Here is a 13,362-nt window from a genome sequence, read left to right on the forward strand (position 1 = left end):
GTGATGCCCAATTCACCACTATCAGTGCAGTCATGTTTAATATACTAAACTATCACGATTCTGGATACATTAATAGTGGACTGCACCTTCAGTCTAGTCGTGCTCACGAACTAGCACGGCTGCACTTTAGTGTCTGGTCGCGTTCAGTGAGAAACCGAAATGGCTAGCTACTTAAGCAGTGCAGTTTATTTAAGCAACAGATATAAAGGTTCTTATGGTTTGCCGGTGATAAGTACAGTCTGCAAAGCACGTGCAAGTAAAAGAAAAAATATTAATGGTACAAAGCGCGTGACAAAATTACAAACAATACACCCTGGCTATAAATGTAACAGGTAACCCTCTAGAGAGATTTCTAAGTTCCCCGAGGAAGCACTGGGTATAGTCTAAGTCTTACCCACAGGCGTTCCTATCGGGGGGAAGAAAGGTTCAGCCCGTGGACTGGTCCCGGGAGTCAGAGGCAGTCCGTGATGGGGTCTTCCCTGACTTGTTTACGATGGTGTCTTCCCTAGAATCCCCCCTTTCTCGGGTTATTTTTATATTATTTTTTACCTTCAAGGTGGAGTTTGAGTGACTTTAGTCATAAATACCTTTATTATGATTGGTGTAAAATTCTCTCGCCTCGCATTTAAAGGTATAGTTTATGAAAAATTCAGGGCGCAGACTCAAGGAGGAGTGGTTGCACCTTGGAGGCGGGTAGCCTTTGGGCTGGAGGTGTGTTTTGGTATTATAATGACATCATAATGAGCAAAGTTTGCACAAAGGACAGCACTTCATCAAAATTTGACAGACTGTTGGCTCAGGGTAGCCAGCATGCCGCTTATCACTTCCATAGGATCACCTTGTTCCCATTCTGCTGTGTAATCACAGAACTTGGCCGTGGAATCTTCACTCCACTCCATCCTCCGCGTTGCTTTTGCAAGCGATATTGTTCAGGGAGTTACAGATGTAGTGGATTCCTTGCATGCCAGCTGCTGCTGTGTTCCACCCTGGAAACGTTTTGATTTTATGCCTTTCCTTAATGTGTGAATAATGCTATATATTTTTAATAAAAATTATATTTTAGGAATTGTTCCACAGCCCACCTTGAGACTGGTATAAATATTAGCAATCAGGTCTTAACAAAACACATTCTAACAATAAGGAAGAAAACTGTGTTCTACACCAATACACTCAACAGGGCTTTAAAAGGATTTTTGTTCAAAAGAGGAGTTTCAATCACTTAACAGAAATCCCAATTAGAAAGGGATATTTTTTTATCACATTCACAACACTAGATTTTTGAAAGCCTACATTAAAACCTGAAAAGTTAAGGATCACACCGCCCACAAGTTTTTTGTGAACTCAGCTAAATAAAATGCAATGCTTACTTTGAAACAGAAACAACATTGACTACATTAACAAGTGCATTGCTCTGAAGTCTTTGTTAATTTATACAAAATGAACAAGGAGAAAAGTTAACTCATTCTGAACTTTTCAACCAAACAAAATGTCAACATCGTGAGAGAATCCAAATATTTAAAATAGTCAAAGCTTATCTAGTCATGCTCAGCGTATTTGCAGTAAGGCCACATTTTTTAATGGTTAGTATTGAAGTATTACACACCTTAAGTGTTCTCAGAACTTGAGACAGTTCGGGAAACTGCCCTTGCTGTAATTCTGATGTGAACAATATATAGATTGATACCAGATAAGCAGATAGGAAATGGAAGAGGAAGGAAGAGGCAAAGAAAGTGGTTTGCCTTAAGTCCCACATCATTAGCAAAGATGGATTAAGAAACAGATCTTCACATTGCCATTGGAAAGTCTCTTCCATATTATGACCCATGAAGTGGATTTTTAAGTTAAAACAATTGAACAGAAAACAAAACACACACAAAAAAGTGTATTACATTTTAGCTGTTACTTACACAGGGCAAGTAACTTTTACACCATATTGAGTATTAATGAAAGAAGTAGAAATATAGTGCATTTATCCTCCCTCCGAGTAGCCCTTCTGAGGGATTTGCATGTATTACATATCCAATTTTCATTTGTTCAGCACTTCAGGTTCTTATGCCTGCTACATTTTTAATTTCTGCTTGCTAAGAACTAGGGTACTGGCAGCTAATCAATAGTATAATTAAGGAAGACCACTGTTCTGATTCAGCAATAATCGTTTCGCTGTTTGAGTGGGGACATTTTGTACAAATAACTTAGTGATTTAGAAATACCATGCATAGACTGGAAAATAAAATGTGTTTTAATCAAGTATTCAATGAATATCAACATATTCACAAAATATAAGATATATAGAGACCAGAGTGATTTTACACATTACGCACATTCCCCTAGTCTTAAATACAGCTTCCATTCAAATTCATGGAAACCACAAGGCTGCACTGCCCATATTAACTCTGCCTCACCAAAACAACAAAGCCTGTTCTGACAAAAAAAAAAAGCCCATAACCCAAGTTTATGCCAATATTAGATTAGATTTTATAGGAAGGAAATAAATACAACACTTCTCAAATGAAACTTAACCTTTAGATTAAGCGATGATCCCACCATCATGTCACAAGGTTTGCTTATTTACCAACCACTAGCTGAGCTGTGGGATCTGGTGGTGCATGAGGTCTTATCGCACTGGAAAAGGAGTCTAAATGTGGGCTACTGCGATTTGAGGTGTTGCCTTTCTGCTAGAGGTTATTCTCCCCCAGCAAGGTCAGCAGAAGAGAGCGTGCCTACTACAGGTTGCCCAGCCACTACCGTTCTTAGTCTGGTGTGAACTTAAGGTGAAATTACCGATGGTTCAAATTAACACCCATGCCGTGAAATCTCACAACGTAGGAGCTACAAGGCATTCATTGCCTCTACCTCGAAGTCAGCGCTGTCTGCAGAGGGCAAGGTGAAGAGCTGAGGCACTACCTTTACCTGATACAAGATAAAACCTGACAGAAAATGCACCGATTTCAGATTCAGTGAAGGCAGTCGAATCAACTCATTCTATCCTACAAATGGCATAAACTAAGAGCACAAACACACACACACGAGTTGCCACATATTCTAAACCAAGTGGTGCTTGCTAAACAATTGATTGTGTCCCAAACTCATTAGAAAGTGGTTAACCAAACAAGAATTCTCCAAGGAGCTCAGGGTACCTTTTGCTGAACCTCTTTATACATGAGGATACAATACAAGAACCATATTATTTAATATTCACAAAGGGATGATACAAAGCATACAGTTCTTTTCAGACCCACAAGACTCAGTCAGGAAAGCAGTTACAACAAAGGACATATTAAATTTCAGTGCTCAACCCTCTGAGCAAACCATCCTCAAGACACCTGGCCAAGTCACCCAGCCTCCCATTAGGGGAAACCAGGAAAAGAAAAGCTTCTTGGTTAAGGCACCAAAGTCTTCTGAGAATCACTATTCACTCACCTCTGAAGTGTAAACTATAGATTTTTCATCTCCCCCATCCCTTTCATTCTCTATGATACCAGAATCATGAATTCTCAGCGCTCACAATTATCTCCCTACTCCAACACACTTTTCAAGCAGTCTTCTGACTCCAACATCTTCTCCCCTCCTTCTCAGTCTCTTCCCCTGCACCTCATAACGCTGTAGGTTAGACATAACGTAAACCCTACCACCAGAATTGGACTGACAGCGTTGGTAGCACTCCATAAATGCAGAGATAAGGATGAGGATGTCGCTACCTGTCATTTATTAATGTACCAACAAACTGAGGGGAAAGAGTGTTATTAGAGTTGCAGGAATAAAAAAAAAAAATTTTTTTAAAAAAAGAGGCGGCAGTTACACAGCATTAATGCAACCGGTTTCACATTTTAGCCAAGACAATTCTTATTGGGTCATAAGCTACTTAACACGGGACTATTAGGCTTGGTAATCTATAAAGCACATAGCACAAGCGCCCTGCATATGATTTGAGTCTCCTAAATATTGCAGTAATATAAATAAGCATTGAATAATTACTGGAAAACAATCTCTCGGATACCAAGCCATGGACTGCCCTTTTTCTTTGAAATTCCTCTTTTCTGAAAAAAAAATACTAGCAGTAATAGTAACAAGAACATTAAATTCCAATAATTTTATTTTCTTTCAGAAAAAGCCTGTATTTTAGAAACGAGTGACAAGAATTAGATGCAGGTGCTACAGGAGAAAGTTGTTTGCGTACAATTAAGTACTCTCTTCATGTGAGCAGATAAAATAAACCTCAAGCACGTCGTTTTTGTAGTTTTATCCATAACTATTACCCCTAGTCACAGTTCCTGGAGTGCATTTGTTCAAAAGCTACAAGAACTAGGTTCAGAAGGAAGGATTCCTAGAGAGGAATATGTTAGCAGAAGTCTCAGGCATCTTCCAGGCAGCCACACAAATTTCAACAGCTTTAAAATTTGAAAGGGACACGGTAATGTCATGCTGTTACCATGAGAAGTGGCAACAATAAGGTAGGTAACAAGAAAATGCCAAGAGGGGTGGGAAGGAAAAAAAAAGAAACCCCAAGATTAAAACATCACTTCCTCTCAAAAGCAACTCAATAAAAATGGTCTTAGTCGACAGTGTAATTTTGCATGTACTACTTTAATATAATGTCTTCCTGTTTTGCTTTTCACTCATTTGCATATTAAAATCAAGTGAATTAATATAAGAATAAAATGGAGGCTGCTCCTCTGTTTTTGACTGAAGCAAGGTAAACAATTCTGGTTACTAGGAAAGATTCATTCAGGGTAAGTAACTGTTTCTAGCACCCTACAGTAAAGTGAAGATAATTTGCTTCACAAGTTTCTGCACTAAATTGGACACGGCATTTTTTTTTTTTTTTGCACAGTGGGGGAAAGGGATGGGGGAAGCTTCAAAGAACAACTAACCTATTACTGTACCTGAAACTTGTATGACTGTACCTGAACAACTTTTTAACAGGAATATGTATTTTTGTATCATATTTCTCGTTACTGTACAGTAAAGAGTAAGACTTTTCAAAAGAACTGAAAAGTTACCCTCCGAGGGGTGGGGTTTTTTTTGACCGGGTATAAATAAGATTGTCTGCTAGAAATCTACTTACGGCTGAGTGAGGTCACGCGTAATGAAGTCTGAGCTCTTGAAGAGGAGGAAGATGTCACTGAGAGCTTTGCATTTCAGAGAGCTGTTCATCGCTATCCAGTAGGCATCCTAAACAAAAACGAAGATTATCCAAAAATGCACCTTTATTAGCAGGAAGGAACGCAAGCTGCAGATCTATCTAAATATTATGCAATGTTTGAAATACATGTAGAAAATTATTTTTTTATTTTGAGGAAAACTTCATTAGCTGTAACAAGAGACACAATAGTTAATGCTTTTCTTATAAATACTCTGTTGAAAGCAGAGCAAATCCATTTAAAAAACAAAGGTTTTGCCTTACTGCTTCCAGGCACTTTCTTGAAATGCTTGATTGAACACAAGCTTCCTTTGAGAATACAATATAAACCATTTGGGCGCACTCATCCTTAAGGCATAGTTAAAGTACCTAAAAATAACTGGAGGGAAGTTTATTGGGTTTTGGATTTATTTTTTTTTTTAAATGTGGAGATTTTAGTCTTTATCCCAGGCAAAGTTTTCAACTAGTATCCTAAATGAGAAGAGTCTGACCATCATACTGTTCTCTGTGACAAGAATACAGGGTTTTATGTAAGAAAAACAGTGCTGTCTTGCATCAGCCTCACCAAACAGTCCACCACCCAGCTCTAATCCACCAGAACAATTTGCTGTATTACACTTCACTGATATCTCGTCTATCACCTCTGCCTTCATCAGAACCACTAGTGTCTTCTACTTTCCAATACATTAAGATAAAACAAACTAAAAAAATCCTTATGATAACATCAGCTACAAGTTTGGGGAGTCAGCATTCTTACCCTTGGAGCACTCCAGTTAAGTTTAGGAAAAACACTACCACCCAAGGAACTTATTGCTTCTTGCACTTTAGCTGTGAACTCAGGAAATTCTGGTGCCTGAACAGAGAACAAAAAAACCCCATTTCAGTACATTTAATAGTGAAGTGTAGCCATTTTCTAAATACCATTAGAAATACGTACTGTAGAAGGAATAAAAGCATCCAAAATCAGGAACAAAGAACCCCACAAAAATAATGTATTTGTAGAAATAAATAACTTAAGAATCAACTCTGACATTCTTTCAGAGAAAATTGAAAATACGTTTCCAGTGCTCACTCTCATTACTAGCGAGATTTCACAAACTTCAGGGAAAAACACGAAACTTCATGATATTCATCATGAAAGCTGCAACAGCTGGCAACCGTGCAAGTCAAATAAACAGACCTTAAATACATAACTGCTGTTTTATTTGTATACAATAATCTACCGTCAGGTATAAGATCTGAGCGGTTTTAAAAACAAACTTTCAAAAATAGTTTGTTTAGAATTAAGCATCTCTTTAAAAAAATGAAAATACAAATATTGTAGCATTCTGTCAAAGTGTTAAAAGGTAGAAAGAGACCAGTTCTGTTTTGTAATAATTCCTTAGTCACATTTAGGAGTACAGTAAAAGAGTAAAAGTAAGTAAATAAATGAAACAGGCAATTTGAGTGGCAGCTCCTCACTTAAGACTTAGTTTTATAAATTGTTGTTAGTAATACTTTAACTAATCAGCTCTTAAAGTAGCTCCTTAATAATATATTTCATCAAATAGAAGATACACTGCAAAGGAATGGGTTGAACTAGAAAAACTTGTCAATACGTAAACAAAAGATAGGGGGAAAACACCTCCTCAGGATGCTGTAAACTCCACCCTGAATGTGGTGCAACAGAAAAAAAACAAGCCAGATTGCGGACCTTTAAAATAATGTGAAAGCCTTTCAGGCATATGTCAAAGATTCTTCATATAATAGGATTGATCGCAAAAAGGATGTAAGAACACTATTTCTGCCTGAAAATTTTTAAACTCAATTCAAAGACTTAAAGATAACTTCTAGGGTAAAGCTAGTCAATGTCTCCAAAACAACAAAGCCCTCAAAGCCACACAAGTGATCAAAAAAAGTTCATCCATTTTGCCATCCTCCTTCTGCAGCCCCCCTCAAATGCAGAGACTTAGAAAAACCCTCTCACATTTTAGCGCAGTGGCTTAGACTGAAGTTCAAACACTCCGAATCTTTCCTTAGTAAGTTACCTAGTCTCCACGGGAAACTACACTTGAAAAACTGGAAAAGCACTTATCTTGTTTTACTTTATTTTTAGAGCTTCAGTCAATTCTAGAAATTGTTCCTGCAAGAAATAAAACTCTTCAACCACTGCATTCTGATCCAATCTCATCTTGTTTTGACAGAAGTCAGGAGTAATACTATATATGTAATACCACCACATACTAAGCCTCCCTGGGGAAACGTTACCATCATGTCATTTGATTAATATAAGTGAAGAAATATATACAAGAGGTTTTAAGACTGCATAAACAAGCTAGATTTTAACATTTCCTAAATTCTGAGTGCCTGGCTTTGCAACCATTGATATTAATGCATGTTTTTTAAAACACAGAATTTTCTATAATCTCATATTCTAATTGTTCTTCAGAATATGGAAGAGACAAGGGAAACAAGTTCTACCTGACAACTCAGGTGGGTCATCAAATCAGAATAATCACAACCACAGCCCACCTTACTGCTCCCACAGAGAATTATAACCTGGGATTTATCATTAGTAAGATATGAATGCCCTAGGCTGACAGCAAATGCAGAACCACGTTTCCAGCCTGTCCCACTATTCTATACACATTATGTTCCCTAGTGTCTCCCTGTTCAACCTCCACATCACTACTTATCCATTCTCATCTTTTGTGGTAACTCCAGATGAAGCTCCCCTCCCTTCTGCATTCTATGCAGGCTGTTCCTTCACTCTCTTCATCACTGTCAAAGTGTTAACAGGCAACACTTAAAAGCACAGAAGACTATTTCCATTCACTCACTGGCCTCAAAGTAGTCCCTAGTTTGCAGGTAAAGAAAGCAGATTTGCCATGGATGGAGTCTTCAGAGTAATTCTCTACCAAATTTACGAGATGTTAAAGAGCACATTGTGAAATTCTGCTTCTAGAGTCTCTGACCAAATGTAGGTGTATTTTTGTAGGAACAAGCCACAGGCACAAACCATGTTCATTATTAACCATTTTCAAAGTTCTAGGTTTGGCAAAAAACAAGTCTCTGAACAAGAGCCACTTTGGAGGCCAAAACACCCCTCTTCTTCCTCTATCCAGCTTTTACTGTTGAGCAGGATGTTATATATCATATAGGACATAGGGTGTATCATCAGCAAGTTCGCAGATGACACCAAGCTAAGCAGGAGTGTTGATTCCCAGGAGGATAGGGAAGCTCTACAGAGAGACCTAGATAGATTGGATCATTGGGCGAAAATCAATGGCATGAGTTTCAACAAGGGCAAGTGCCAGGTTCTGCACTTGGGCCACAACAACCCCAAGCAGCGCTACAGGCTTGGGGAAGTGTGGTTGGAAAGCTGCCTGGAAGAAAGAGACCTGGGGGTTCTAATTGACAAGCGGCTGAATATGAGCCCGCAGTGTGCCCAGGTGGCCAAGAAAGCCAACGGCATCCTGGCTTGTATTAGAAATAGCGTGACCAGCAGAAGTAGGGAGGTGATTGTGCCCCTGTACTCAGCACTGGTGAGGCCACACCTCGAGTATCGTGTCCAGTTTTGGGCACCTCAATCCAAGAGAGATATCGAGGTGCTGGAGCGAGTGCAGAGGAGGGCAACGAAGCTGGTGAAGGGCCTGGAAAACAAATCATATGAAGAGCGGTTGAAGGAGCTGGGACTGTTTAGTATGAGGAAGAGGAGGCTGAGAGGAGACCTCATCACTCTCTACAACTACTTGAAAGGACACTGTAGAGAGGTTGGTGCTGGTCTCTTCGCACAGGTAATTAATGACAGAACGAGAGGGAACGGCTTCAAGCTCCATCAGGATAGGTTTAGACTGAACATTAGGAAAGAATTTTTCACAGAGTGGTCGGGCATTGGAATAGGCTGCCCAGGGAGGTGGTTGAGTCACCATCCCTGGATGTGTTTAAGAGCCGTTTAGATGTGGTGTTGGGGGATATGGTATAGGGGAGAACTTTGTAGAGTAGGGTAGATGGTTGGACTCGATGATCCCAAGGGTCTCTTCCAACCTGGATGATTCTATGATTCTATATGGTATGGAATATCCCTTAAGACAATTTGGGTCAGCTGTCCTGTCCCTGTCCCCTCTCCTTCTCTTGCCTACCCCCAACCTAGTCACTGAGGAGGGGGTGTGGGGCAGACTGGGAAAAGAGAAAGTCTTGACTCTATGCAAGCACTGTGCAACGGAAGCTGAAAGTTAACTCCATCCCAGCCAGCCCCAGTAAAGCGTTAGCTGTAAAGCTGCAGTCCACACACAGCACACAACGCTTCCCTAGCTAAACGGAAATCACTCAGCCTATACCCTTCTGATGGGTATCAGAACTCTTGACTATGTATTTCTTTACTGTGTTGTACACTATAGTGAAGCCCGATTCAGAAGTATGATATTATTTCTTTAGCAACATTAACACAAGCTTCACAGAAGATAAGATAGCTACTAAAATCCTCGTTCTGAATAATTTACAGTCTAATGCATCTACTTTATCAAAGCTTAGATATCTGAACTGAAACTATTAATGTGCACAGATTTGGCATGTATCAGTTTTTAAATCTAGGCTATAAATTCTGTGCTGGCACACGCACAACTCAAAGCAGGGCTGTGTTTATACTGCACCTATTCCAACGTGAGCAATTCAACACGATGTTGAACATTAGGGAGCCAACAGGACTGAAGTAACAGTATCAACAGCAGACAAGCGATGCGAGCATATTAACTCTGACAATGATAGGGCAACAGCAAGTTTCAAAAAACGATCATGGAAGCCTGGTTTGTATCCACCATGATCCTGACTCTAAGCAAGGCACAGTGAAAGGGCAGCATAAAGACAGGAAAAGGAAAAAAAAAAATGATGAGAGAAGAAATGTACTTTGGAGGAAATAATATCATAGGTATAAGAGAAGAGCTGTGAAAATTGAGCTGCAGGGGCTTCATTTCTTCTGCATCCAGTCTGATTAAGTAATTGGGAGATATTCAAAGTGGTGAAAATGAAAGACAGCTATATTTAGAGCCATACTTCAGTTCATTTCCTATAGTCTGACACGGGTGTGATTGTTGGGGATAAAGAAAAATATTTTATTTTTAGTTAAATAAAATAAAGCCAGCAAGAATTTTTAAAGTTACAGACAAGTGTACTGCCATCCCTCCAGAATGGTCTGAAAGATGTTAAACACAGCAACAGATATCTCTAACTGGCAACGAGTTTATATCGCAAGGCTGCGGAAAGGATACTGCTGACAAACCCACGTTAGGCTTTTACCTTAAGTGTTGTAGTATTCTCATCATCCGACCACTGTTAAAAATAAGAACAAATCAAAGGTTACTGGTTTCCTGAGACATCCTTTACAATTTATGAGAACATCAGAATTCATATGGCTTCCTACAACATGTAGATTAAATGATTGCCCTGGAGCTCCTGTAGCATAACATCACCATAATCCAATTATTAAGGTTGTAAATTAAGACAGAAAAAATACTATATATTCAGCAGAAGTACTATTCTGAAGTACGGATAAAAGACAATACCTATATATTTTAATTGGGATTTATATCACAAACTTGGACATTTCAGAACTCAACAGTCTTCCCTGTCTAAAGCTTGTCTCTAGCTCCAGAATTTCCATCCTTACACCCAAGATCCATTAGTTTCGCTTGTATTTCTTCTTCACCACCTTTTTCTACCCCCTGACACCTCGTGCTTACAACATTTTCCAGCCTTTTTCTTCTAGAATACTCTTCCAAGCTATTATGGCCTCAGAAAATTTCATTCTTTCTTGAAATAACTCCTCCCAATATACTCTGTCTTCTAATTTTTCAGGGCATGAAACAGCATTAAGTTCAATTGCAACATCCTTCAACATTCCCTACTCATTATTACAAATGCAATTACCAAGAAATAACAATAAAAAAAATCTTTTTTTTTTAAAAACACAACCATTTTAACCATTTAAAAACACAAACATTTTAAACCTTCCCTAATGTCACAGTATAAATAATGTTTTTAAGTTTTTCAAGGCAACTACCAGAGATTATTATTTTTGTGAAGTACTCTCACCTATAAGTTATGCAGAAAAGGTTACATGTTCATATTTTTCTCAAGAGACTTGACATTAAATTGCACTGTATACTGACCTGTATTTCCTCTGCATCGTCACTCCTCTCCTGAGCATGACTCGGTGGATCTTCTCTAAAACAAAAAATTAGCATGAAAAAGAATTAAACACTGGAGTTTGACTTGACCATATACATTACATTTCCACAGCATCTACCAGCTGTTGTGTTCATAAGGAGATTAAGACTCAAAAACCCTGGCAGAGAAAAATCAGTGAGCCAGTACAGAAAACTGAAGACTGAACACCCTGGCATTAGACTTGGGCCCTTCCCAAAACACTTTGCTGCTTTCAAATTAGCAGATGACTTTCTGTTCTGAAAATGCCATAACTGAAGCTTTTCAGCAGCCTATTAATCAGCATTTTCCAACTTTACTGTGCTCTGACAGAAGCACAAATTAAACAAACTTTTTATAAAAAACAAAAACAAGTTCAATTTAAATTGTGCTCTGCCTCCATACTCCTTTTTCCAAGTAAAAATTTATAAAATGTGGGTCTCAGACATGGACCTGTGAATCTCTGGTTCTGAAAAGAAAACGTCCACACACAGAAAAGAAGAATGTCAATACGTAGTCATTATCTTCTTCCTGAAAAGTTCCTTTTTCTGTACAGATGAGATCTGCTGTTGCAAACACTAGCATATCCGGGAGAAAGCACTTGACTGCAAATATTGCCTTGGAATGTTAGATGATTTTTGAAGTTCTTTAGCCAATATAACTAAGTGTGAAGGTCTTAAAGGAGAAGACCAAGCTCTTGAAAAAGATTTATTCACAGCAAGTCAGCATTGCAAACAGGGTAAGTTCAAATGTGCAACCCTGCCAAAAATCAACTCTTAACAAGCTAAGTCTCTGCAGCTCCTTAATGCACTTCCATAGGGATTAAACTATCAATTCAGTTTTTGAGATCTAGAGGTCAGATATCTGACTGAAGATTAAAAGCAATCTTGGCCTTAACTACAAGATCACATTCACTTCTAGCTAAAAGTTCAACCCAGAGAAAAATTGGTTTCCAAAAGGAATTTTAAATTGGAAACATCTTAAAAAATACAATTTAAGTCAATTATACAGCTGTCCACTACTCCATTGAAAACAGCAGAAATTGTTTGTATAACACAGCTGTAAAGTCAAGCCCTCAGTTTCAGCTTTTCTGAAGGCTTATTAAAAACAAGTGGCTGCTGCTAAATAAGTTGCACAATTCTGCAGAAGCAGGGGACAATACTACCTCTTATCCAAGATGGTTTAAAAAACAATTCCAATTTTATAGATAGCTTTTATTAAAAAAATAAGTTACAAAAGACCTTTCATCTTTATAAGGTGTTTAAACAGCTTCAATTTTATATAAATTTATTCCTGAGAATTTAGACATAACTCCCTTACACTCACAGCATAATTGGTTGCTCTGTGAGATGCAAACTAACAGTGAGGAAATGATGGAGCGTGGACTGATTTCCGAGTCTGATCATTAACAAGATGTATGCATGCAATAATCTATAATTTATAAGGAAGCCATACAGTGAGATTCTAAGCAGAAAGCAAAGAACAAGGACTGGGTTCTTACCAACTGTTTCTCCTATCTATTCACCTCATTCTTCTCCATCCAAAATCTTGGCATAGGTACACATACAGGATATTCATCCTTATCATACGCATGGATTATATGTATGCAAATGATAAGTCAAACTCAATCATTACTAGGATTTTACATATAGCTTATCTTATTGAGAATTAAGCTCAAGTAACGTCACTTCACTCCTGGATAAGGCAGCAGGCAAGTGAATGGCATGGGACAGGAAAGCCTCTGAGCTGGAGCTAACCATACCAAAGCAACCAAACGCAAACCAGCAGGCTGTGCACCCCAGAGACTAGTAGACTTTGCAAAAGTGGAGAAAAAAATGAAGGAACTGTCTCCAATTGGTCTAGAATGAAAAGTATTACATGGATTTTAGGATCTGCATCAGGCACCAGCAAGTCGTCTTACTAACAGCAACAGTCAGCCCATTCCCATGCTCATACAGCATGAGGTTTACTGCAGCCAGACCCCTCAAATTTTAAAAACTCATTATGCAAAATATAATACGTGTATACAAAATAGCATTGTG

General features: G+C 38.5%; 1 protein-coding gene across 1 annotated transcript in view; it reads right to left on the reverse strand.

Annotated features, from left to right (window-relative positions):
* Positions 1 to 13,362, reverse strand: part of CDC123 (cell division cycle 123) — a 40,311-nt gene that overhangs the window by 25,753 nt on the left and 1,196 nt on the right. The window contains exons 3-6 of the mRNA XM_074168126.1: positions 11,287 to 11,341; positions 10,415 to 10,447; positions 5,898 to 5,993; positions 5,066 to 5,172 (exon numbers count right to left, since the gene is read on the reverse strand). Of these exons, the coding sequence (XP_074024227.1) occupies positions 5,066 to 5,172; positions 5,898 to 5,993; positions 10,415 to 10,447; positions 11,287 to 11,341 (291 nt within the window). The remainder of the gene's footprint in view (positions 1 to 5,065; positions 5,173 to 5,897; positions 5,994 to 10,414; positions 10,448 to 11,286; positions 11,342 to 13,362) is intronic.

Source organism: Numenius arquata, chromosome 2, assembly GCF_964106895.1.
Source record: "Numenius arquata chromosome 2, bNumArq3.hap1.1, whole genome shotgun sequence".
NCBI classification, from domain to species: domain Eukaryota; kingdom Metazoa; phylum Chordata; class Aves; order Charadriiformes; family Scolopacidae; genus Numenius; species Numenius arquata.